This window comes from Oryctolagus cuniculus, chromosome 6 (assembly GCF_051225735.1).
Source record: "Oryctolagus cuniculus isolate XC-2025 breed Fujian yellow rabbit chromosome 6, ASM5122573v1, whole genome shotgun sequence".
NCBI lineage: Eukaryota > Metazoa > Chordata > Mammalia > Lagomorpha > Leporidae > Oryctolagus > Oryctolagus cuniculus.
The window spans coordinates 80,333,354-80,358,002 of NC_142872.1; the positions used below are offsets into that span (position 1 = coordinate 80,333,354).

A 24,649-nucleotide genomic window follows, 5' to 3' on the forward strand; every position below is an offset into this window, starting at 1 on the left:
GAAAAAAAATTTAAAAGAAGATGATCATGACACATTACTAAGTGAAAAAGCAGTCTGTAAAACACATGGACCATGACATTGATTTATGTGTGTGTACATGTGTGTGTCTCTCTGTGTGTGTTATACAAATGGAGAAAGGTCCCAAAAGGGTTGATGGTTGTTAGCACTGGATGATGTAGCTATGGATAATATTTGTGTTTTTATACAGTACTAAAGTTGGTGAGTCTTTAAAATTAACAGGTATTATTGCAATTGTAACAAAAGAGACACAAAAAAGAGAATTTTGTAAACCATCAATTTGTCCTAGCAGTCAAAGTAATCCGTCCAGTAGGTATTGAGGGAGCAGCAGGAGTCACAGGAAAAGATTCTAAACTTCAAATTGTCCTTCGGATGGAACCAAATGAGTTTGACCGAAAGAAAATGAACCTGACATTAACTTCTAGGAAGAATGTATCACACAGATCCTTGAATAAAAGCCATGTTAAAACAGTTCCAGGGTTTTTTTCCCTGCAGATTGGAAAACATGCAGGAAAATCATGTGACACACCACTTACTCTACTTTGGGAAACATTGCACTAAATAAATGTTCTTAGAATGAATGGCAGCACTGTATGGACTGGTAAAAATGGAACAGTCTGGGTACTACTCGCAGTGCGTCCAAGGAAATCCAAGAAGAGCCATTTTTAACAAATCATCTATTTAAAGTTGCATGGTTTTCCATTGCATGGGCGTATATAAAAATTATTTTACTTACCGAGGCCCTTTTTTAGTGTTTTTAGGTTTTCAATTCTTAAATGACAAATATCCTTATTTAACAGCTCCCTATATGTCTTTTAAAATCCCTTAAACTGATCTTTTAAAATTAGCAGGTAAAATGCCTGAATAAAGAAATCAATTAGGGAATAAAGTCATAAGAACATAATAAAACATAGTAATTAGCATACAGTAGCATTATTATGGACTCTATAGTGTTATTATTCTGTAAATGAATGATTTTCTTTCCTCTTTAGGTCTCAGCCTAAATGAGTGACACCCCTTCTACGAGTTTTTCCATGATTCAACCGATTTTGTCTGAAGGTCAAATTCTATCCTCTCGCCATGTAAGTGTCACTCATCCTGTTGTCGCCAAACGGATCAGCTTTTACAAGAGCGGAGACCCCCAGTTTGGTGGGGTCAGGGTGGTGGTCAACCCTCGTTCCTTTAAGACCTTCGATGCTCTGCTTGATAACTTGTCCAGGAAGGTGCCCCTACCTTTCGGGGTGAGGAACATCAGCACCCCTCGTGGAAGGCACTGCATCACGAGCCTGGAGGAACTGGAGGATGGTGAGTCGTACCTGTGTTCCCACGGTAAGAAGGTACAACCGGTCGACCTGGACAAGGCCAGCCGGCGCCCCAAGCCCTGGCTCAGCAGCCGCACTCTCAGCGCGCATGTGCACCACCACCCTGTCATCGCCGCTGCTAGCACGCTCCGCCCTCCACGGAGGCTCATGGTCTTCCGGAATGGGGACCCTGGGACTAGGCGCACGATCGTTCTGAGCAAGAGGGTCACCCAGAGCTTCGAGGGCTTTCTTCAGCACCTGACGGGCGTCATGCGCTTCTCGGTGGTCAAGCTGTACGCCACGGACGGAAGGAAGGTGAGCATTCTGGGTGCTCCTCACTCTGGGTTGGTGTGGGAGGTTACTTAGGCCTGGGGAAGCAAGGCCTCTTCTCTCCTTGAGCGCATGTATGTTTTCCGTTTTGTGACCCAGTGAAATGTGTGTTCTTTCATCACACTCCGACAGGCCATTGGTTACGAGGATTTTTTTCCTTTCCCCCATGCTTCCGCCCCCTTTCTGCCTGCCATGGCCACCGAGTTAGATAATGTTTTGTCTTGGAATCCAGTTTTGACAATACACGGATAATTAAAAAAAAACTTAGTAGAAAATTGAATTAAAATATGTTTATTTTTGTGCATTTTTTAAGCCCATGCGTAGGAGGGGTCTTTAAAAAGTTTATGAAAAATACATATGAAAAACCAATGCATAGATTTCAAGTATCGCCATTATTTTTTGGAGAGGAGTGGGCTAGAGTAGTAGTTTCCTAGTTAGAGAGTGGGTTTTCCAGGGGTCCCTGTTGGGGGTCTACAGCTGACTGCGTGTTCGCCTTCCTGGCCCTGCTGTGTCCACCAAGCATTTGGCTACAGACTGGTAGGAAATAGCGCATACCTTTTAAAATTACTTTGGTTTTGTCAGAAGACCAGCCAGTCTGCCTCGTATGTTGGCTCAGTTATGTTGTGTTCATCATTCTCCACCCTCTGCAGCTAGTATTTCCAGTTGTTTTGTATTCATTGTTGGTATCTAAGAAAATGTTTGGTGCTTATCTCAAGCCAGGGTGTTGTCAAGGTGATTCAGTCAAAATTATAAAATGGCCACACGCAAAAAATAAAACTTGTTTATATGAAGGCCATGACTCTTTGGTTTCTCCTAGGTTCCCAGTCTTCAGGCAGTGATCCTGAGCTCTGGAGCTGTGGTGGCAGCCGGAAGGGAGCCATTTAAACCCGGGAATTATGACACCCAAAAGTACTTGCTTCCTGCTAAATTACCAGGAATTTCTCATCGTGTATACCGAAAGGGAAATGCCAAGTCAGAAAGCAGAAAAAGTAAGTCAATTATAAATATTTAGCCATTACCTTTAAACCTGAGATTTTTGCTCCCACAAGACCACTTTCCTTCACCACAGAAGAGAAAATATGAGAGGATTAAAAATATTCTGAGCTGAAATTGGTTATCCATGTAGTTGGAAGTAGTCATGGAAATTACCTGATATTTTTTTAGACTTTTCCAATTCAATGATATGTCTGTTTAAATTGATGAGGTATGTTTCTTTTCTTTTCTTTTTTTCTTTTCTTCTTTTCTTCCTCCCTTCTCCCCCCTTCTTTCCTTCTGCTGCTTCCCTTTGCCTTTTTCTTCTTCTTAAAGTACTTAATTAAAAAACCAAACTGTCAACATTTTATACTTTGGAAAAGAATTTTATGGAATCTGTGTGATGTCCCTGGTAGTTGGAGTGTGTAGTGTTTATAACTGAGTTCAGTTCAGTGGAATGACTATATTTTTACCTTCTTAAGTAATACCTGTAAAATTCACAGGTTCTTAGAACAAGTTTTTATTTAATAAAAGAAGGTTCATGCAGCCATTTCATGCCAGTTAACAATAATTTAGGTTGTTAATTCCTTTGCATCTGCTGCATGATATGGTATTATCCTTGGGATGGGTGAGGAATATGGCTTCCTAGGTCATGATGCTTTTTGCCAGTATTTCCAGGCAACTTTAGCTGCCAATTATATTTAAATTTTAACTTTCATTCTTTTTAGATATGAGATAATGTACATTTTAAGTAGTATTTATCCTTTTACTTACTGCTAATGTGGTTGAAACTCATCTACTATTTATAGTTGTAATTTAATTATTTCATATGTATACTCAGTAGATAATTATTAATATTCTTGTTTTGTTGGCATTAGGCTGCCAAATATATGTTCTGTACATGATATACACTTTTACCTTGTCCGTTTTACTAAAATGGTTTTATTATTTTATGTCTGACACAGGCTGCTGAATGTTATTTTTGATGACTTGAGGGAATCGGGGGACTTTTACATTTTACTTTAAAAAATTAAGAGATATTTTCATTTGTAAGTTGGGTAAAATTATACCAAAGCTAAGAAAAAGTACCTTGAAGTTTATACTGGGAAATGTTAAGGATGTTTACCTGATGGTAAGCATGAGTAAATAAATCTACAGAGATTACTAATAGTAATTTGATAGAATTTAAGAAGCAGGAGTACCAAAGTTAATTCTAAGGATGCACATTCAGAAGATAACTAATAACAGGACTTATGTCTACCTCTGTTCTCCTTTGTACTGTTCATGTTAAATCAACTTTACTAATTCTACAAAATGAATGCTAAATTAATAAGTGTTACTTACTTAACCCAGTATTATATAAATTATAAAAGTGTTTCTGGTTTAATAAAACTGCAGATGCCTCTCTTTGATATGCACAGATAGGAAAATGATTATTACCATTGTTACTTGCCTTGTTTGAATACATAAGTAATATTTGGTTAGACTCCAATTTTAGTATTGGAAAATAAAATAAAACAAAACAAATACCTCACAAAACCCAGTTTTTTCTCCTATAGAATTCTTTTTTTTTAAAAAAAGATTTATTTATTTATTTGAAAAGCAGAGTTACAGAGGCAGAGAGAGAGAGAGAGACACACAGAGAGAGAGAGAGAGAGAGACAGAGAGAGAGAGAAAGAGGTTTTCCATTGGCCAGTTCACTTCTCAAATGGCTGCAATGGCCAGAGTTTGGCTGATCTGAAGCCAGGAACCAGGAACTTTCTCCCATAGAATTCTTAGCAATTTCTACTTCCCATTAAAATTACCTTATTAATGTTAAATTTTTATGAATCTTCTCATTGAGGTAGGATTACAGGTCTCCAAGAGTGACTTGAAGAAATGATTCGTAACCATTAAATATATAGAGCTAAGAAATAATGTATCAATAACATTTGACTATGAAATACAGAAAATGTGATAGTTTTCATCTCAATTCTTTCTTTTTTTCTTTTCTTTCTTTGCTGCCTCTTCCAATGGATGTTTGTAACTTTTCTAACTTCCACATTATATTTTGATGTGGGAACCTTTTACTCTTCAAATCTTGAAAGTGAGCACACATAAGCCTTCAATCTCAAGATCTCAGATTTACTCTGTTTCTTCGGACAAAACATATAGTAATGATTGTTACTCAGACTGTTCTTTTGCTCCTGAAAATTACTTGGCCTTAGAAAAAAATGATTCTCAGAATTTATCAATATATCCTTCTGAAGATGATGTTGAGAAATCGATTATTTTTAATCAAGATGGTACTATGACAGTTGAGATGAAAGTGCGATTCAAGATAAAAGGGGAGGAGACCTTAAAATGGACAACCACTGTCAGTAGGGCTGATCTTCCTAATAATGACGAAAAGAGTGAGATAAGCAGTTTTCCTGAAAGAAGAGATGATCGATCATCTGGTTTAAAGCTTGCAGCATGCTCATTGTCTGCAGATGTCTCACCTCTAGAGAAAGACAGTAATCAAGAGGGCAGTTTAGCAAAGGAGATCAACACTCAAATGACAGATCAAGGGGCTGAAACTTGCGGTTCTGTTAGTTGGGAGAATGTTGCTATAGACACAGATGTCACCCAAAAAACTCAAGATGAAGTGAAGCATCGGTTTTATAGGCCCCCTACACCTGGACCAAAAAGAATGAGACAAAAGAAATCTGTGATAGGGAGTGTGACCTTAGTATCTGAAACTGAGGTTCAAGAGAAACAGTTTTCCTATAGTGAAGAAAGGGAAAGTGGGGAAAACAAATCTGAATATCACATGTTCACACATTCTTGCAGCAAAATGTCATCAGTATCTAACAAACCAGTACTTGTTCAGATCAATAATAATGAGCAAATGGAGTCATCTGTAGAAAGAAAAAAAGAAAGGAGACTACTCAAGTCAAGTGCTGGTGTTATAGAAATTACAAGTCAGAAGATGTTAGAGATGTCCCATAAAAACGGCTTGCCATTGACCATATCAGAGAATTCAGTTGTGGAGAAAGGTGCAATTGAAAGTGTAATCTCAGGGAACAAAACCGAAATCAAGAACTTCAGAATTTATGATAACACCAGTGATAGGTTCAGTCCTATTTCAGCAGATGCAACTTACTCTTCAAGTAACAACTCTGGAACCGATAAAAGCAGTTCCGAGGCTCCAGCTTCAGTAGGTTCCTCTGCCGTCACCACAAGAATTGACAGGCTAGTTAATGGATTTGCTCAGGGTGGTTTAAAAAAACTTCCAGACAATGGAAAGCAGATTTTGTCATCTTCTGCTAGAAAAAAGAAGAAGAAATCTCAGAAACAAGTGATAAATAACAGCTATCAGAATGAAGAAATTGCAACCAAAGGAATCCTCAATCAGAATCAGAGAATCAACAGAGGAGGTAGAGTTGCACAGCAAGCCTTATTGCAAGGTTCACAGAAACCTCTTAAAGGAAGGATGCTTTGTGAGGAAGACCTCTGTGTAAGTGATATGAGAATTGAACCAAATAATTTTTCTTCCAAAAGTAATCTCAATCCCATAATAACCAAGAATTTTCATAGAAATAGATTAAGTAGTACTCAAAATTCTAAGGTTCAAGGACTTTTAACCAAAAGAAAGTCCAGACCACTAAAGAAAGTAAGCTTAGGAGGACCTAAAAAAAAGGAAACTGGTTATGGAGATAAAATACATTCCTACAATGAATCTAAATATTACAAAAGTACTTTTGAAAACCAAAGTTTATTTCATATACTTAACCTTGAGCAAAAACCCAAAGCTTTTAGTGGCCCACAGTCTCAAGCAGAAATGGCATCTGGGTATTTGAGAGGAATGACAAAGAAGAATTTAGTTTCAAAAGTTAATGATTCACATGTAACTTTAAAAATCCAGAAAAAAACAAAAGGGGATAGATTAAAATCAGGTGCCACTGTAAGTAAACAGCGTACTACAACCAGGGCAAATTCCTTAGTTTCATTGAATAGAGGTGATTTTCCTGAAGATAGTGCCCATTTTTCAGTTCAAAATTATATACAGAGATGGTTGCAGAATGTAAATACATATTCAACTGTAAAACTTAGAAAATCAGCTCCAGTATGCAAAAATGAGAGGAGTGTGGTAAGTTGTTATAATAATGGCTTTCCGGGAAATAATTCTCTTGCAAGTTCTGGAAAAGAAGATTTTGTTGTGGAAAGTGATATGTGTGCAACTAAAAATAATGTTTCTTCACTAGATAATCTATGTAAAGAGGTAGGTCAATCTATTGCTAAAGATAATGGAGAAGAACTTAACAAAGATCTCTTTGAGAGTCAGATTGGATCTCTGAAAGAGTCTTGCTTAGTTTCCCTGCATCAGTGTCATGCTTTTTCACAGCCAACTACTAATGATTGGAGTTCTGAAAGTCAGGTATCAGCTGAGAAGACAGGACCAGAAGTAAGCCTTGCTAACCAAGAAATAAACCTAGCTACAAAAGAGCAAGGTGTAGAGGCTGCCATTCAAGTAGATCCTATGGATGTGTCAAAAGACTTCTTATCAGGCCTTGTGCTTCCTCAACTCCAAGCTTCAGTTCCCAGCATTCACAAGTCACAGAATGGAGTTGTTCAAGTGTCGGCTTCACTTGCAGATGTTCCCTTCCCTTCTGCAATATCTAATTCGTCCACTAATCTTCTTCTAGCTTGGCTGATTGTGCTAAACCTAAAGGGAAGTGTGAGTGGCTTCTGTCAAGGTGATGTTCATAAGACTACCAACAGGTCTTCAGAAGCACTTGCACTGTTGGAGGTTTTAAAGCACATTGCTATCACAGAAGAAGCTGATGACTTGAAGGCTGCTGTAGCTAACTTAGTGGAGTCAGCAACAAGTCACATTGGGCTCAGCGAGAAAGAACAAGATATGACTCCAATAGGTCTTTCTGAAAATTGCTCCGTGGCCAACATTCAGAGTGCTGAGTGCGATGAAAAGGAAAAATCACAGAAAATCTCATTTTTGGATGGAGGCTACACTGCAGATGAGGCTTGTGTCTCTGAAGTCTGTGTTTCCCAGGTGACACACTCTCCAAGTGAGGTGTGTACTGTGAATAAGACTTACCCTCCAACAGAGACTGGTCAGCCCTGTGAAACTTTTCCTCTTAGTGATAATTGTGTTGTAGATCAGATCTCCAAAAACAAGGCTTGTTTCCAGGAAGAGCTCTGTTCATCTGTTGGTGCTGTATCTTCCTGCAAGGCTTGTGCTCAGAAGGAGAACCATATTTATGAAATGACTTGTCCAGTTAATGAGTCCTACACTTCTAGCAGAGTGTGCAATACCATGGACTTGTTAAATTCCAAAGAAAACACATATTCAAATAACTTGGAATTAGCTGAAGAATTAGAAAGAGTTGATAAAATTCACAAAGCCTCAAATATTTTGGCAGATCCTGAGTATGAAAATGACTTTGATACATTGGTGTCTCTTCAAAATGTCAGTAATTTAAGCCCCGGTGACCTTTTCCAAAATAAAATTGAGCCAGAAATGGAAAAGAAACATAGTTCTGCACATGAATTTAACAATTTCTCAATAGATAAATCTCAGAATAAAAATGCATATACATCCTTTGATAAGGAAGATTCAAGAACTTCTGATGATCCAGGCTCGATAACCAACAGCATGGCATCTAGTGAAAGAAACAACATTTCAGAATTGGAGTCTTTTGAAGAATTAGATAACCAGGACTCTGTTATCTTTAATGCAAAGGTAAATACAGGAGAGCCATCCACTGAAGAACCAACCCCCAAAGAATTAGAGGCTAGTAAAAATTTGGAATTAATAGACATATCTGGTAGGAATGCTACAGAAGAAAAAAAGAATGGTGTAATTTGTGAGACAATTAGCAGGAGATCAGCGACACCACCATCTTTAGTTTTTTGCTATGATTCTAAGCAAAATACTGAAAAGGAATTCAAAGAGGGAGAAACTAAGATGAGAGTAAAAATGATGGTGAGAAACATGGAAAGTGAAAGTTATTCAGAAGCCTCTCCTGATTTTAAAAAGTGCTTCAAAAGTTCAGTGACTTCTGATTGGTCAGATTATAGACCAGACAGTGAGAGTGAGCAGCCATATAAAACACCTAGTGATGGTCCAAATGACAGTGATGAGATTGCCCAAGAAAAAGAATACAATAGAGGATTTGTTAAAAGGGCAATTGAAAAACTTTATGGTAAATCAGAGATTATTAAACCATCTTTTTTCTCTGGGTCTACACACAGATCTCAGGTTTGCCCTTACAATTCTGTGGAATTTCAGTGTGCTAGGAAAGCAGGTGTTTATGATTCTGAAGTTCAGTCATTTGGCTCTTCTGAACAGGTATGTAATAATTCACCTATGCTGCAGGAATTCCAGGAGGAAAAACAAGACACATGGAATGTTAATGGTGTGAGGGACAGTTATCACATGGGCAACATTGTAGAAAATGGTATAAAACAAAATAATCATAACAGGATCTCTAGAGATACACAGGAGGGAATATTGATTGACAAAGGCAAGTGGCTCCTAAGAGAAAATCATTTGCTAAGGGTGTCATCTGAGAATCCTGGTATGTATGGCAATGCAGACACCACATCTGTAGATACCCTACTTGATAATAACAGCAATGAAGTACCATATTCACATTTTGGAAATTTGATGCCAGGCCCAACCATGGCTGAACTTTCCTCCTCAGAAGTGGAGGAACTGACTCAACCCCTTGAACTGAAATGCAATTACTTCAATATGCCTCATGGTAGTGACTCCGAGCCTTTTGGTGAAGATTTGCTAGAAGTTAAGAAGAAAACTTGTGCCAAGGAGGGCATAACAGTACACCAAGTAGAGAAAAAGGGTAATCCTCAATCAGAAAAAGTATGCACATCTGTCACTCATGCCTTTACACCTGCTGGTAACAAAGTTCACCCTGTATCTCATGATGCTATTAAAAACCAACCATTGCCTGGCAGTACTGTGACTCATAGTACAATTCAGGAAGGTGACTCTTTGGATAAACTCTATTCTCTTTGTGGTCAGCATTGCCCAATACTAACTGTTATTATCCATCCTGTAAATGAAGAACAGCGAGGATTTGCATATCGCAAAGATTCTGATATTGAAAATTCTTGGAGTTTCCAATTATGGATGAAAATGCAGCCATATATACCACAGTCAAACAAAAGCATTTTTCTGGATAAGAACAATAGAGCCAGTATTAGAAAAGAATTTGTCGACAAGGCCATTGTTGATACAGTCAATCAGCTTTATTTCAATAACATGTTTGGCTTGATAGATAGAAGAAGAAAATCAAAAATAATTAAATACTTGGACTTAGAGGAAGAAAGTAATTTAAAGGTACTTCAATCATATTTAAAGATAAGTTTTTTCTTGAATGTCTTATACACATCATTATTAGTTGTTGGTCATATGATTTCAAATACTCAAGATACTAGCAGCTGGGTAAATGAAAACTTTAAAGCGTTTGATGAGAATAACAACTTATTAAATTACAAATTCCAGAGCTCAGGAACAAATCTCAGCCAAGTAGTAAGAGAAAATGTGAATTGTTACTTCTCTGATTTGCTTAATCAAGCCTGCCAGTTAGATATTTATGAAATTGAGGCATCCTTAAATACTAGCAACAGAAATGTGTTAGAAATACTTTATATTTTTGAGAGTGGAAATCTCTTCATTTGGGGAGAGGAAAATCAATTAGATCCAACTGATGTTAAAAGCAATGATGAACAGAATAATCCGTGATTTCAATATTAGCAGTCTGTGTTGATATATTTTTTAAACCCTGTGCTAAGATAAAGCTCATGTGATAGATGTGGATTACCTAATCTCTGTGAATTTCCTCCTACTTACAAATGAGTTTGCCCTAGAAAGCTTACATTTGTATAAGCCAGTTTGATTTTAATTATTCCTCTGTTCTTCATCTTTCCAGTAATTGCAAATTGAATTTCTAGCTTGTTATTTTGGAAGTTACTATGGTTTTCCTCCCTTAAATTCATATGACTTCATATATTTATGATTTGCCTAGAGCATAAAAGTGTGATAAGGACAAGAATTCTATCTTTTTATATATTTTTAAGTTGGTATACAATGTATTGAAGGTATCAGTGAATAAGTGGTATTGATGCAGCCTCAAGCATTTTTTATTTCCTAATTTTAACTATGGGTTTGACAAAAGCTAAAGACTCTACAATAATCTCAGTTTCTTGTGCCAAAGATGTGAGTCCAGTTCCATTAGAATGTTTACTGAGGTTGCAACCATTTCCATGAGAACAATATTCACCATTGTTTTATAATTGGAAAAAAATGCTCCACCACAAAGCTACCTTTCCAATACTTTTCTTAAATGTTATACTGTCTTAAACATTACACAAAACTCAAGAAATTATAAGAAGTAAGATTAGGGAAAAAAATAAGACATGTTTTATGAGGAAAAATTAAAGGAGCTGGAATGATTTAACCTGGAAAAGAAAAAAAATTGACTTTAAAATTCTCTCCACATTGAAGAGGAATTGCTTGCCTAACTTGACAGGTATTTGCATTTACCTGCGTTAACAAAGCATTTAACTGGAAATAAAAACATTTCTGCCAAAAATAATAAATAAATTTGTTAAGACTATGAACCATTAACTGTTCAGAATAATTGTGGTATATTGCCTGGGAGTTAACCAGGATATCTTTGAAGACTGTTTCCACTTAATTGCTATATGATAGTATAGAAACAAGTCTTACAAAAGTTGGACATCCAAATCTCTTATCTAGGACTGACTTAGGGTAGGATGATTAATATTCTTGGAGTAATACATGCAGTTCCTAAAATAACATATTTGGCATTGAAGACCTAAAAGCAAGTGAGTACATGCAGAATAACATTAGTTTCAGTTCAACATGTCTTTTTTTTTTAGAAAATTTTTATTTAATGAGTAGAAATTTCATATGTACAGTTTAGGAATATAGTGGTTCTTCCCCCCATTCCCACCCTCCCACCCCCACTCCTATCCCTCTTTATTAAGATTCATTTTTAATTGACTTTATATACAGAATAAAAACTCTATGCTAAGTAGAGATTTCAACTGTTTGCACCCACACAGACACACAAGGTATAAAGTACAGTTTGAAGACAAGTTTTACCATTAATTCTCATAGTACATCTCATTAAGGACAGAGGTCCAACATGGGGCATAAGTACACATAAGTCTTTAAATACAAAATAATTATGAACTGTTATTTCACAAACTGAAGGCTACTTTTAGCTACTTTTATATTTTTACACATTAAAAGATGCACCCTTCTAATTCAAATTGGGAAGCTAGAATGTTAATGTAAAATTCTGGAATAAGCAGTGAAAAACTAGTGAAATTAAAGGGCCTGTAGTTTTGGAGAAATAATTGGAGGAATAATTAATAATAATTATGTAACTAATAAATCTTTAAAAAATAAGAATTTTTGTGACTGTTATATACCAAGAACTATAGTAGACTTCCAGGTTTATTTTGTAATTTTCCTTATAAAGACACTGTGAATTTAGCTTTGTTATTTCTCCCTTTCCCTTTTGTGATAGGTAATAGAACTTAGGAGCAGAGAGATAAAATACTTTCATCACTTATGTACAATGGATATGTTGGAATTTGAACGTAAGGTGGCTGAACAGGGAAAAGCCACAATGACCACAGCCACAGATACCATTAAAAACCCAGAACAATGTTCCCAAGGGACTGATTGAAATTTTCAGTGGAGACTAGACCAGAACAGAGACTCCACAGAGTGGTGAGGAGAGACAACAGCACATACCTTCAGTCACTCACCACAAATGACTCTTGTATATACATGGCTGGCACCCATGTGGAACTTACCTTCTTACCAGGCACGGTGAAAGGAGGCTGGGCACAACTTCTGGTCCTCACAGACTTTGAGTGTAGTCTGGAGAACTGGCAGGGGACTAAGCAACTACTTTGTTCCACCAGGAGAGACCAGCTTGCTTCTCTCCCCTTCCTCACCAAAGCACCAGACAAAATTTGCTGAGATGGAGTTGCAACCAGTCTCTATACTGAGGCAGCTCATGGTGGGGACAGGAAGCTTGCAGGGCTGTGAGTGGACCGTGTGCACCTGTGACTGTTAGGGTTCTGGGCATAGACCATGGAGCTGATAGGGATGTGGGTTGTGCACCAGCATGGTCTGCAAAAATTCAAGAGATCCCTGCATGCTGATGACATCTCGTGAAGGATTCAGGAAACACACTGTGAAGCAAATCAGTGTTCTGCATGGTGCATGTACCTGGGTGGGTAGGGTGTGCAGTCGCTGTCAGCTCATTCTAGGCTGTGAATTGGTTCAACTTGTCACAGAGAAGGGTTGGGATTGTGAACATACTAGCCAACTCCAACATCCCCTACCCCTACTGATTGTAGCCACAGGTACCATACCATTCCGAACTTGGATGACACTCAGGTCTCTTGCTTCACTCAAAAATAGTGGCCTGAATTCCCTGGGCCCATCCAGCATACTGTACTAGAACTCCAGCACAAGTCTCAGGGACTCCACCAAAGCCAGTCACATTTCCAAAATTAAAGCCTTCAGAGTTCTCAAGATGGTATAGCAATAGGACTATCCTAGTGACATGGGGCAAAATATTTATAAAGGAGAGAAGATACACACCAGAGATAGAGCTTGGGAAAATCGTGACAGAGAAGCCCAGGAGATCAACAGAGACTGGGCAGGTCCATGCTGAAAGAGCAAATAAGAATAGGAAGCAATGGAGTCTCCGACTGGGGAGGTTGGCACCTGCCCCCAGTGGACCAGGTGAGACAGGAAATTGTAGGTCCGTGGAGCTGAAAGTAGCAGTGGGAGGGAGAGCTTCGCAAACTGCTTTTGAAGTTCCCTGTGGGAAAAAAGAGAAGATAGGAACAGAGAAGTCGGGAGCTCCCTTGCTCACCTCCATCCCTTTCCCTCCCCTCTGCAGCCACTGGGGGAAGCCATTTGTTTGTTTTGAACATAAGCAAGGGCCTGCCAATTTTGCCTCCCATGCACATGCTCTTCAATTGCAGGGGCCACCTCACCACACCCCCACCCAGGAATGAGGACTACAATATTTCAGAAGAATTTCTTCCTTACCACATAAGCTGTACAAAAAGAAGTCCTGAATATTGAAAAATTGAGCCTGCTCCATCCACCACTGAGAAGCGAGCTGAGCTCCAGTAGGCAGGGCTCCATGCACCAGAGCTTGTACCCCACTCTACCATGATTGAGAAGTGAGACAGGCTCAAGTAGGTGGGACTCTGTGCTTCCACTTGCAACACACAGACATATAGCTCATAAGAGGGACACCTCACCACAAGAAAATCTCCACAGATTAGAGGTGGTTAAAGCAGGGTGATATAACCCTGAAACACTGGAGATTAACACCAGGTTGTCTCACAATTGAAGAAAAGGATGGGTCACACCAACAGAAGTAAACAACTTCCTCTAACCAACAAATCAGAGGAAAGCTACAAAGCCTTAGGGTGGCCTTATATTGGCTGTATTCTCCACTCAGGAATACTGAATAGAGCACCCAGGCCACACCCAACACACAACTTTTGGAACTCACTAAAAGTATAGATGTCCCACTAAATCACAAAGACAGAAAGAGAAAAGCAACCAGAGAAAAATAGAAAAGATACACAAATGCTGAAAAACAAAGGAAAATCCCTAAACAAGAATAAGGAAGACATTTTGAGCCCCTCAAAGGAATACTACATCTCTTCAATAATATAAGGTGAAGATGAAGAGATTGAAGATATGCTAGGAACAGAATTCAGAAAATTAATCATCAGATTACTTTGAAGCAATCAGAACCAAATTCACAATCTAAAGGAAAAGTTCTTCCAAGAAATTGAGATATTAAAGAGAAGTCAGAATGAAATACTAGAAATGAAGGATTCAGTAGATCAAATAAAAAATGCAGTGGAAAGCCTTAACAAGAGAATAGGTGAGACAGAATAAAGAATATCAGAATTAGAAGACAAATTTCTAGAAGCATTACAATCAGACCAAAAAAATATAAATTAGAAAATTAAAAAAAAAAAAAAACACAGGTGGAGATCTACAAGATGCTATCAAATGACCAAATTTATGGTTCCTAGGAGGTCTGGAAAGTGTGGAAAGAGTGAAAGGGTTAGAAGGCCTTCTTAATGACATAATAACAGCAAACTTCCCCAATCTGAAGAAAAGAGACATCCAAGTAAAAGAAGTACACACAACTCCCAGTAGACATGACCAATAAAGATCTTCACCGCGACACAACGTAGTTAAACTTTCTGCTGTAAAACATAAAGAAAAGATCTTAAAATGTGCACGAGAGAAATACCAAATCATATTTCAGAGGAAACCCAATTAGACTCATTGTATACTTCTAGTTAGAAACCCCATATGCAAGAGAGAATGATGAGATATATTCCAAGTCCTGAGAAAAAAACTGTCAACCTAGAAAAATGTACCCTCCAAAGCTCTCATTTATGAATGAAGGAGAAATAAAGATCTTCCACAATAAACAGTAATTGAAAGAATTTGTAACTACTCACCCAGCCCTACAGAAGATGCCTAAGAATGTGCTACACACAGAAAAAAAAAGGGGGGGGGATGCAGCAAAAGCAGGGTTAAGAGGAGAGTTTATAACAATACTAGCAATGTGTCTGCATCAAAAAATTGGAAAGATATCAAATAAATGATATAATAATCATTTCAAGGCTCTAGAAAAGCAAGAACAAACAAAATTCAAAATTAGTAGAAGGAGAGAAATAAAAATAATTAAAATAGAAATGAAAAACTACAAAAGATCAGTGAAATGAAGAGCTATTTTTAAAGTAAAATTGATAAACCATTGGCCCAGTGAACCAAAAAAAGGGTGGAGACAAAATCAGAGATGAAAAATAGGCATTACATATGATACCACAGAAATGCAAAGAATAATTAGGATTAGTATGAACAGGTTTATGCCAACAAATTATAAAATCTAGAAGAAATGGATAGATTTCTGGACATGTGATTTACCAAAATTGAGGCATGGAGACATAAGAAAACCTCAATAGATCAATACAAAAGACAAATTAAATTAGTAGTAAAAATCTTCCTAACAAAGAAAAACCAAGAACTGGATGACTTCACTGATGAATTCTATCAAACTTTTAAGGAAAAACTACTCCTAATTCTTCCATTATTCAAAAACAATTGGAAGGGAGGGAACTCATTCTGTGAGTTCGACATTACTTTAATTCCAAAAGCAGAGAAAGCAACAGCAAAAAAGAGAACTACAGACCAATATCTCTGATGATCATAGATGAAAAAATCCTCAACAAAAACTCTGAACCAAGTGGGATTTATCCCAAGGATGTAGGGATGGTTCAATGTATGCAAATGAATAAACATGATATGTTAAGCAAATGAAGGATAAATACTGTATAATTATCTCAATAGTTACCAACAAGGTAATTGATAAAATACAGCATCCTTTCATGATAAGGGTTTAAAAAATTGGGTATAGAAGGAACATTTGTCAACACAATCAAGGCAATATATGACAAACGCAAAGCCAGCATTATATTGAATGTGGGCTAATTGGATTGTAACTTGTAGAAGTTTGAAACAGTACCCTTGGCTGGCGCCACGGCTCACTAGGCTAATCCTCTGCCTGCAGTGCCGGCACACCGGGTTCTAGTCCCAGTTGCTTCTCTTCCAGTCCAGCTCTCTGCTGTGGCCTGGGAGTGCAGTGGAGGATGGCCCAAGTCCTTGGGCCCTGCGCCCGCATGGGAGACCAAGGGAAGTACCTGGCTCCTGGCTTCGGATCAGCATGCTGCACTGGCCGCAGCAGCCATTGGAGGGTGAACCAATGGAAAAGGAAGACCTTTCTCCCTGTCTCTCTCTCTTTCACTGTCCACTTTGCCTGTCCAAAAAAAAAAAAAAAAAAAAAAAAAAAAGTACCCACACCTTAAAATTTTACAAAATATCAACTCAGTGAATCAAGGACCTAAACTTAGCCAAGACCTGAAACCAAATTGCTAGAGGAAAACAGGAAACACTCCAAGACATTGTTCTACACAAAGACTTCTTGGATAAGACTGCAGAAGTAAAGGCAATACAAACAAAGTTGGACAAATGAGATTACGTGAAGCCAAGAAGCTGCACAGTACAGGAAGCAGTCAATTTAGTGAACAGGTAGCAAACAGAATGGGCAAAAATATTTGCAAACACCTAAGGAGTTGAAGAAAACAACAAAACGACCTGGGTTTTTTTTGAAATGGGAAGTGTATATGAAAAGGCATTTTTAAACAGAGTAAATACAAATGGCCAACAGGAAAAAATGCTCAGGATCATTAGCCACCAGGGAAATGCAATTAAAAATGAAGACTAATTAGAATGGCTATCATCCAAAAATAAAAAAAAAATGCTGGTGAGGATGTGAAGAAAAAGGTGCTCTAATATACTATTGGAAATTTAAACTGGTACAGGCATTATGGAAGAAATACGGAGATTCCTCAAAACTAAAAATAGATCATCCATAAGACCCAGCTATCCCACTTCTGGGAGTATATCCAAAGGAAATTAAAAGCAGCATATGAGGTACCTGTACTCCCAAGTTTATAACAGGTAACACACAAAAGCTAAGGTAAGGAATCAGTGTAGATGTCCATCATCTGATGTCTGAATATAGAAAATGTGTAATTTATACATGATGAAATATTATTCAGCCATAAAAAGAACCAAACTCTAACATTTGCAACAAAATGGATGCAACTGAAGATCATTATGCTAAGTGAAATAAACCAGGCCCCAAAAGACACATATGTTTTTTATTTATGATAGTTGACATATCAATTGGTATATAGTTATAAATATTGCTTCACTGAATCTTACCATGTAAATGACAATGTACGATTGTTTCTCACATTAAGAAAATGGAAAGGGCATATTAGGATTCTGGGGGTAATAGTAATGCTTTCTTTGTTCTTGATCTGAATGTTGATTATGAGTATGATCAGATGACAAAAAGCTCATAGATCTATACACTTTAGTGCACTTCATGGTATACATATTGTATTTTAATAAAATGTTCTAAAAAAGATTTAAACCTAGTATTTGTGTTTGGAAATCTCTTTTTACTCTTTTTGTTTTATTGTTTTTACACAACGAAGAAGGGATCAAGCATTTAATCACTCATTTTTTAGAACAGAGAGATAAGTATGTTTTTGAAATTTATTTATTTGACAGAGTGAGTTACGGAGAGAGAGGGAGAAACAAAGAGATCTTCCATCTGCTGGTTCACTTCCCAAATGGCCACAATGGCTGGGGTTGTTCTAGGCTGAAGCCAGGAGCTTCTTTGGGTCTCCCATATGGGTGACAGGAGCCCAAGCACTTGGGCCATCCCCCACAGCTTTCCTAGGTGCATTATCAGGGAGGTGGATCAGAAGTGGAACAGCCAAGACTGGAATCAGTACTTATATGGGATGCTGGCATTGCAAGCAGTGGCTTAACCCTCCATGCCACAATGCTGACCCTGGTGTGTTTCTTTTTAACGTGGAAACTGATAATAATAATGAGATTAAAAATCATTTAATCACTTTAAACAACCAGGAGTTTTAAAAATATGTAGTGTAGATTTTTTGGCAATAATAATACATCAAACAACGTCCTGGGTGATCCAGATAATAATGAGAAAAAGAAATTGCAGTTATAGTTATGAATTAGTAATGTAGAACTATGTAACCTACTTCTTACTAAAAATGATCTTGTTCAAATATATTGAGTTCTGAGGTTTAGGGCTGCATATTATTCACATTTATATTCCAATACTGGCATATTATTTGGACATGGTAAGTACTAAATGTGCATTCCATGGATAAGAAATGCTTTTGAAGGCATTTCTTCTTCTCCTCTCCTGTTCTTCTTTTTCTCCTCTTCCTCCTCCTCCTTCTTTTACCTCTTGTTAACTTCAGATTCTTACTTGTAGAAGAATATGCAAAAATGCAGAAAGATAAAGCTACCTTTCTTGTATCTTATGAAACACTGTTTCAATCATCTTTTAAAATGTTTGTGAAGGCAATTTTTTTCTTTCAAACATTCCAATGATGCTTTTTATTTTCACAAAACCTAGTAAAAAAATCTTGTAGTTCTGAAATTTAGAAGAGTAAATGAGATTTTAGAGGAAATTTAAGAATATTCTATAGACATTTATACATGTTAAATGCCTGAAAGGTTGAGGAAAGGAGTTTAGGCTTGTACTCAGTGGAATACGAATGCTTCTCAATTTATGGTATTACATCCTGCTAAACCCATTGTAAATTGAAAATACTATCAGTAAAAAATACATTTTGTATGCCTACCTTACCAAACGTCATAGTTTACAACACAGTACACTATAGAGTATCATTTGTTGACTATCCCAATTGGTATTGACCCAGAGCTGTGCTAGTTGATGCAGCTCAGCATTGCAACAGATAATACTATGTATGTATTGTTGGGAAAAAGATCCACATTTGAATCATATTATAAACTATAAAATGAATTTTATCATTTTTTCATTTTCCATTGCATAGGCAAAATGTCATTAGTCAAATCATCATAAGTTGAAGATTGTACAGTCAGCCCTTAATATCCATGGGTTTCACGTCAGCAGATTTAAGCAACCAGAGATTGAAAATATTTTTTCAAGAAGAATTCCAGTAACTTTCTAAAAGCAAAACTTGAATTTTCCATGTGCTAAGTAGTATCCTCAATCTGGTTGAATGAAGTGATGTGTGGGCACACCCTGTTGTAGCCTCCTGCCACCCTACACATCCTCCGTGTCTCTCTCACATTTGTTCTTTGAGCGTCATGCATCTCATGTCTTGTGTATTATTTAATTGGGTTTATTATATTTGTACTGATTATGTACAGACTTTTTTTTCTTATTCCTTAACCATATAGCATTATAGCTAAGGATTTTGAATTAGATGTTATATATAATCTAGAAATTATGTAAAATGTACGAGATTAGTATTTGCATAAGAGCATATTTATAATATGCAAATAATAAGCCATTTTACATAAAGAATTTGAACATCTTTCTATTTTGGTGTCTGCAAGGGTCCTGAAACAATCACCTGAGGATACCAAGGGATGACTTCAGTGTCTGAGTCCCTTGTCTCAAGGTAGAATGGTGAGATTACTGTTTAGGCCCACCAGATGGCAGCTGTGCTATGCACTCTTAGAGACTCAGAAGCAGTCTCAGAAAGAGACCTGCAAGACTAAAGGAAGTGATTAATCATAGGCACAGTGTTGGGGCTACCTGCTTCCACTTAGAAGAAAGCTGACAAGCTGACTGTTCAGGCAGCTCTTGAGTTCTAAACCCAGAAGTTACAGTAGTTTTGAAAATTAAAGGAAATACACTATGAGTAAAGAAGGAGTTGATGTCCAAAATAAGAGGGATACAATGCAAAGTGCCAGCTATGCCGAATCATCAAACTTGAGACTAAGGAAAACCCAAGTTGGGGAAGGTGGGGTTCACTTAAAATTTCTAATACAAGTTGAAACTAAGTTAATAAAACATTGGTTGAGTGATTAGGAGTAATTTTTATGACACTTTCAGATAATTTCCCTCTTTCCAGAGACATAAACCATATGCTCCATTACCAAGATTTACATTGAGGTATTGAAGCCACATTCTATGTTTATGACACTTAATTTTGTGTGCTTTCTCATCTATGAATTGAGGACATTAATTTAGATAAAAAGTTGTTGTGAGAAAATTACTAGAAAAAATTATCGTAAAACTCCTAGTGCAGAGAATGCCACAGTGTTAACATTGTAGCTACAATTAAAAAAAAAATCCATCAGTTTTAATGCCTTTGACGTGCTTTTCAAAAGTTTGTGTTATTCCAACCAAGAAGTATATAACTTTATTTGGTGTTAAGATGATAAAAGAACAAAAAAATACTAAAATGGATAAAGTATTACATTGTACATCAACCGTTAGGACAAGAGCTGATCAAGTCACTGTTTCTCATAGTGTCCATTTCACTTCAACAAGTTTCCCCTTTGGTGCTCAGTTAGTTGTCGCTGATCAAGGAGAACATATGATATTTGTCCCTTTGGGACTGGCTTAATTCACTCATTGGCTGAACTCTGTAATTAACACACAATTATTCTTAGGTGTTTAAATTTTAACTGAAAAGTGATCCCTGTTAGGAATTTGGAAAACATTATGCTGAGTGAAATAAGCCAAACCCAAAGGGACAAATACCACTTGTTCTCCCTGATAGGTGACAACTCACTGAGCACCAAAAAGGAAACCTGTTAAAGTGAAATTAACACTATGAGAAATGGTGACTTGAACAGCCCTCACCCTGACTGTTGATGAGCAACTTAATATGTTATCCTTCTTAGTATTTTTTTTTTGTTTGTTCTACTTAATACTTTTGGTTGAATACTGTAATCAATACACAATTCTTCTTAAGTGCTGAAACTTAACTGAAAAGTGATCGCTGTTAAATATGAGTGGGAATTAGAGAGGGAAGAGATGTGCAATTCGGGACATGCTCAAGCTGACTTACCTCAAACGGTAGAGTTAGAAACATACCAGGGGACTCCAATTCAATCCCATCAAGGTGGCATGTACCAATGCCATCTCACTAGTCCCAGTGATCAATTGATCATAATGATAGGACTAAGAGCCAAAGGGATCACATAAACAAGAATAGTGTCTGCAAATACTAGCTGATAGAATCAAAAAGGGAGAGAATGATCCAACATGGGAAGTGAGATACACAGCAGACCCATAGAATGGCAGATGTCCTAAACAGCACTCTGGCCTCAGAATCAGCCCTTAGGGTATGCGGTTCCGGCTGAAATGCCCATGAGAGTATTTCAGGCATGGAAAGCCAAGACACTCTGGGGGAAATAAAAAAACCTAAATGAAAGATCTCCGTGAGTGAGATCCCAGTGGAAAGAACGGGTCATCAAAGAAGGAGGTACCTTTCTCTGAAGGGAGGAGAGAACTTCCACTTTGACCATGGCCTTGTCTAAATATGATCAGAGTCGGTGAACTCCGGGGGCTTCCATAGCCTTGGCAGCTCATGACAAGAGCCTAGGGTGATTACTGATGCCATAAACAAGAGTGTCAAATTGTTAAGTCAACAACAGGAGTCACTGTGCACTTATTCCTCATGTAGGATCTTTGTCCTTAGTGTGCTGTACATTGAGATTTAATGCTATAACTAGTATTCAAACAGTATTTTTCACTTTATGTTTCTGTGTGGGAGCAAACTGTTGAAATCTTTACTTAATGTATGCTAAACTGATCTTCTGTGTATTAAGAGAATCGAAAATGAATCTTGATGTGAATGGAAGGAGAGAGGGAGTGGGAAAGGGGAGGGTTGCAGATGGGAGGGACGTTATGGGGGGGAAGCCATTGTAATCCATAAGCTGTACTTTGGAAATTTATATTCATTAAATAAAAGTTAAAAAAATAAAAAAAGATGTATAAAAGAAATATAATAAATACTTATTCATAGGACACTTTACAAAGGGAAAGTTGACTATCATTTTGAGTCTTGCTTAATGCCAAATATTGTGCTAGGTTCCATATGTATGAGAGTATTTCAAAAAGTTTTTGGAAAATTGAATTAAAAGTAAGTTAGTTTTGGTACAAAAAGTTTTTGAAATCCATGCATAGTTTTCATAAAATATATTTTCTGTGAGCTTTTTAAAATGTCTTTTTATAATGTCTGAATCCTTAAAATAATCTCCCCAGGAAAATACAGTTATCTTCCTAGAATTATATATTTGTAATCTGTTCTCTTTATATTAATAAAAATTAAAATAATGCAATATCTTAAAACTGTCTAAAAACAAAACATAGCAAAACAAAACAATAACCTCCTTAGATAAACAGTTCTTCAGCATAGTAGGAAGGAGACTGAGGCATTCAAAGGTCTATAAAGAAGCACTTTTATGTCTATATTTATCCTCATTAATAGCCTTGAAATTTGTGGTGTATGCATCTATCCTGAAAACTTGAAATGACTTTTAATTCCCTGTTTAAGAGAGGTTCCTGGGGTAAATGTTTAGCTCAGTGGCTTAAGTTGCTGCCTGGGATGCCTGTATCCCCGAACTTGAGTGCTTGGTTTGAGTTATAGCTATTCTTCTTCTTGGAAGGCAGTAGACAATGCTCAAGTACTTGAATTCCCTCCACTCATATGGGAGACTCAGATGAAGTTCTGGGCTTTTGACTTTGGCCTGGCTCAGCCATGGCTGTTGAGGACATTTGCAGACTTAGCCAGCATATGGAAGATTCTTTCTCTCTACATTTCAAATAAAATAAGTGAGCAAAAATTAAACAAGAAAAGAGAAATATCCCTAAAATAGATTCTGTAATTCCTCAGGGTAGTATACTGAGTTATTTAAAACTTAAAAAAAAAAGTAACTGATAGATTGAGATTGTACATATTTATGGGGTATCATATGATGTTTTGATATATATTATATATCATATGTAATATATATATAACATAACATAATATATATAATATATATGTAATGCTCAATCAGGGTATATATATATATAATATATATATGTGTGTGTGTGTGTGTGTGTGTAATGCTCAATCAGGGTAAACATATGTATCTCCTTAAGTATTTTTTTTTATTTGACAGAGTTAGACAGTGACAGAGAGAGACAGAGAGAAAGGTCTTCCTTCCACTGGTTCACACCCCAAATGGCTGCTACGGCTGGAGATACGCCGATCTGAAGCCAGGAGCCAGGCACTTCCTCCTGGTCTCCCATGCGGTGTAAGGGCCCAAGTACTCGGGCCATCCTCCACTGCCCTCCCAGGTCACAGTAGAGAGCTGGACTGGAAGAGGAGCAACCGGGACTAGAACCCGGTGCTCATATGGGATGCCAGCGCCACAGGAGGAGGACCAACCAAGTGAGCCACGGTGCTGGCCCCTCTCCTCAAGTATTTAACATTCCATGTCTGTTCTAGTTTTTTAAAAACTATAGAAAAAATGATGTGAAATTCATATAGAAACACAGGAGACCTTGAATAGCTAAAGTAATCTTATACAACAAAAACAAACCCCGAAGTATCACAATACTGTATTTCAAGAAATACTACGGGGAAGTTATAATCAAAACAGCCTGATACTGGTACAAAAACAGATGGATAGATCAGTAACAGAATAGAAATGCCAGAAATCAATCCAAGCATCTACAACCAACTATTCTTTGACAAAAGAGCTAAAATTAACCTCTGGAACAAGGACAGTTTCTTCAACAAATGGTGCTGAGAAAACTGAATTACCACATGCAGAAACATGAAGCAAAATCTTTACCCGACACTGTTCAACAAAATCCACTCAAAATGGATTATAGCCCTAAGTCTATGACCTGACACCATCAAATTATTAGATTACATTGGGGAAACTCTGCAAGACATCAGCATAGACAAAGATTGCAGAGGAAGTGATCATCAGCATGAAGAGACAACCAAGAGAATGGGAGAAAATATTTGCAAACTATGCAACTGATTAAGGATTAATAACCAGAATATATAAAGAGGTCAGAAACTCAACAACAGCAAAATAAACAATCCATTTAAGAAATAGGCAAAGGACTTAAACAGACATTTTTCAAAAGCTGAAATGCAAATGGCCAACAGACACATGAAAAAATGCTCAGCATTGCTAGCCATCAGAGAAATGCAGATCAAAACCACAGTGAGGTTTCACTTCACCCCCATTAGAATGGCTTTCACACAGACATCAACAAACAAAAAATGCTGGCAAGGATGTGGGGAAAAAGGTACCATAATCCACTGTTGGTGGGAATGTAAACTGGTAAATCTACTATGGAAGACAGTGTGGAGATCCCTCATATGACCCAGCCCTCCCATTTCTGGGAATTTACCCAAGGAAAATGAAATCAGCATATGAACAAGCTATCTGTACCTTCATGTTTATCCTGGCTCAATTCACAATAGCAAAGTCATGGAATCAACCCAAATACCCATCAACTGAAGAC

General features: G+C 37.3%; 1 protein-coding gene across 8 annotated transcripts in view; it reads left to right on the forward strand.

Annotated features, from left to right (window-relative positions):
* The window catches only part of RP1 (RP1 axonemal microtubule associated), a 376,321-nt gene that overhangs the window by 60,781 nt on the left and 290,891 nt on the right, over nt 1-24,649 (forward strand). For 6 of the 8 annotated variants that reach the window (XR_016235656.1, XM_089335241.1, XM_089335243.1 and 3 more), the window contains exons 2-3: nt 1,011-1,634; nt 2,467-2,638. Coding sequence is in view for 7 of the 8 variants with exons in the window: in XM_089335241.1 (XP_089191367.1) it covers nt 1,023-1,634; nt 2,467-2,638 (784 nt within the window). In the remaining variant the exon portion in view is untranslated. Of the gene's footprint in view, nt 1-1,010; nt 1,635-2,466; nt 2,639-4,708; nt 11,591-24,649 lie in introns of those variants that run through there. The other 2 variants (XM_089335240.1, XM_070076613.2) reach the window with 1 other exon arrangement.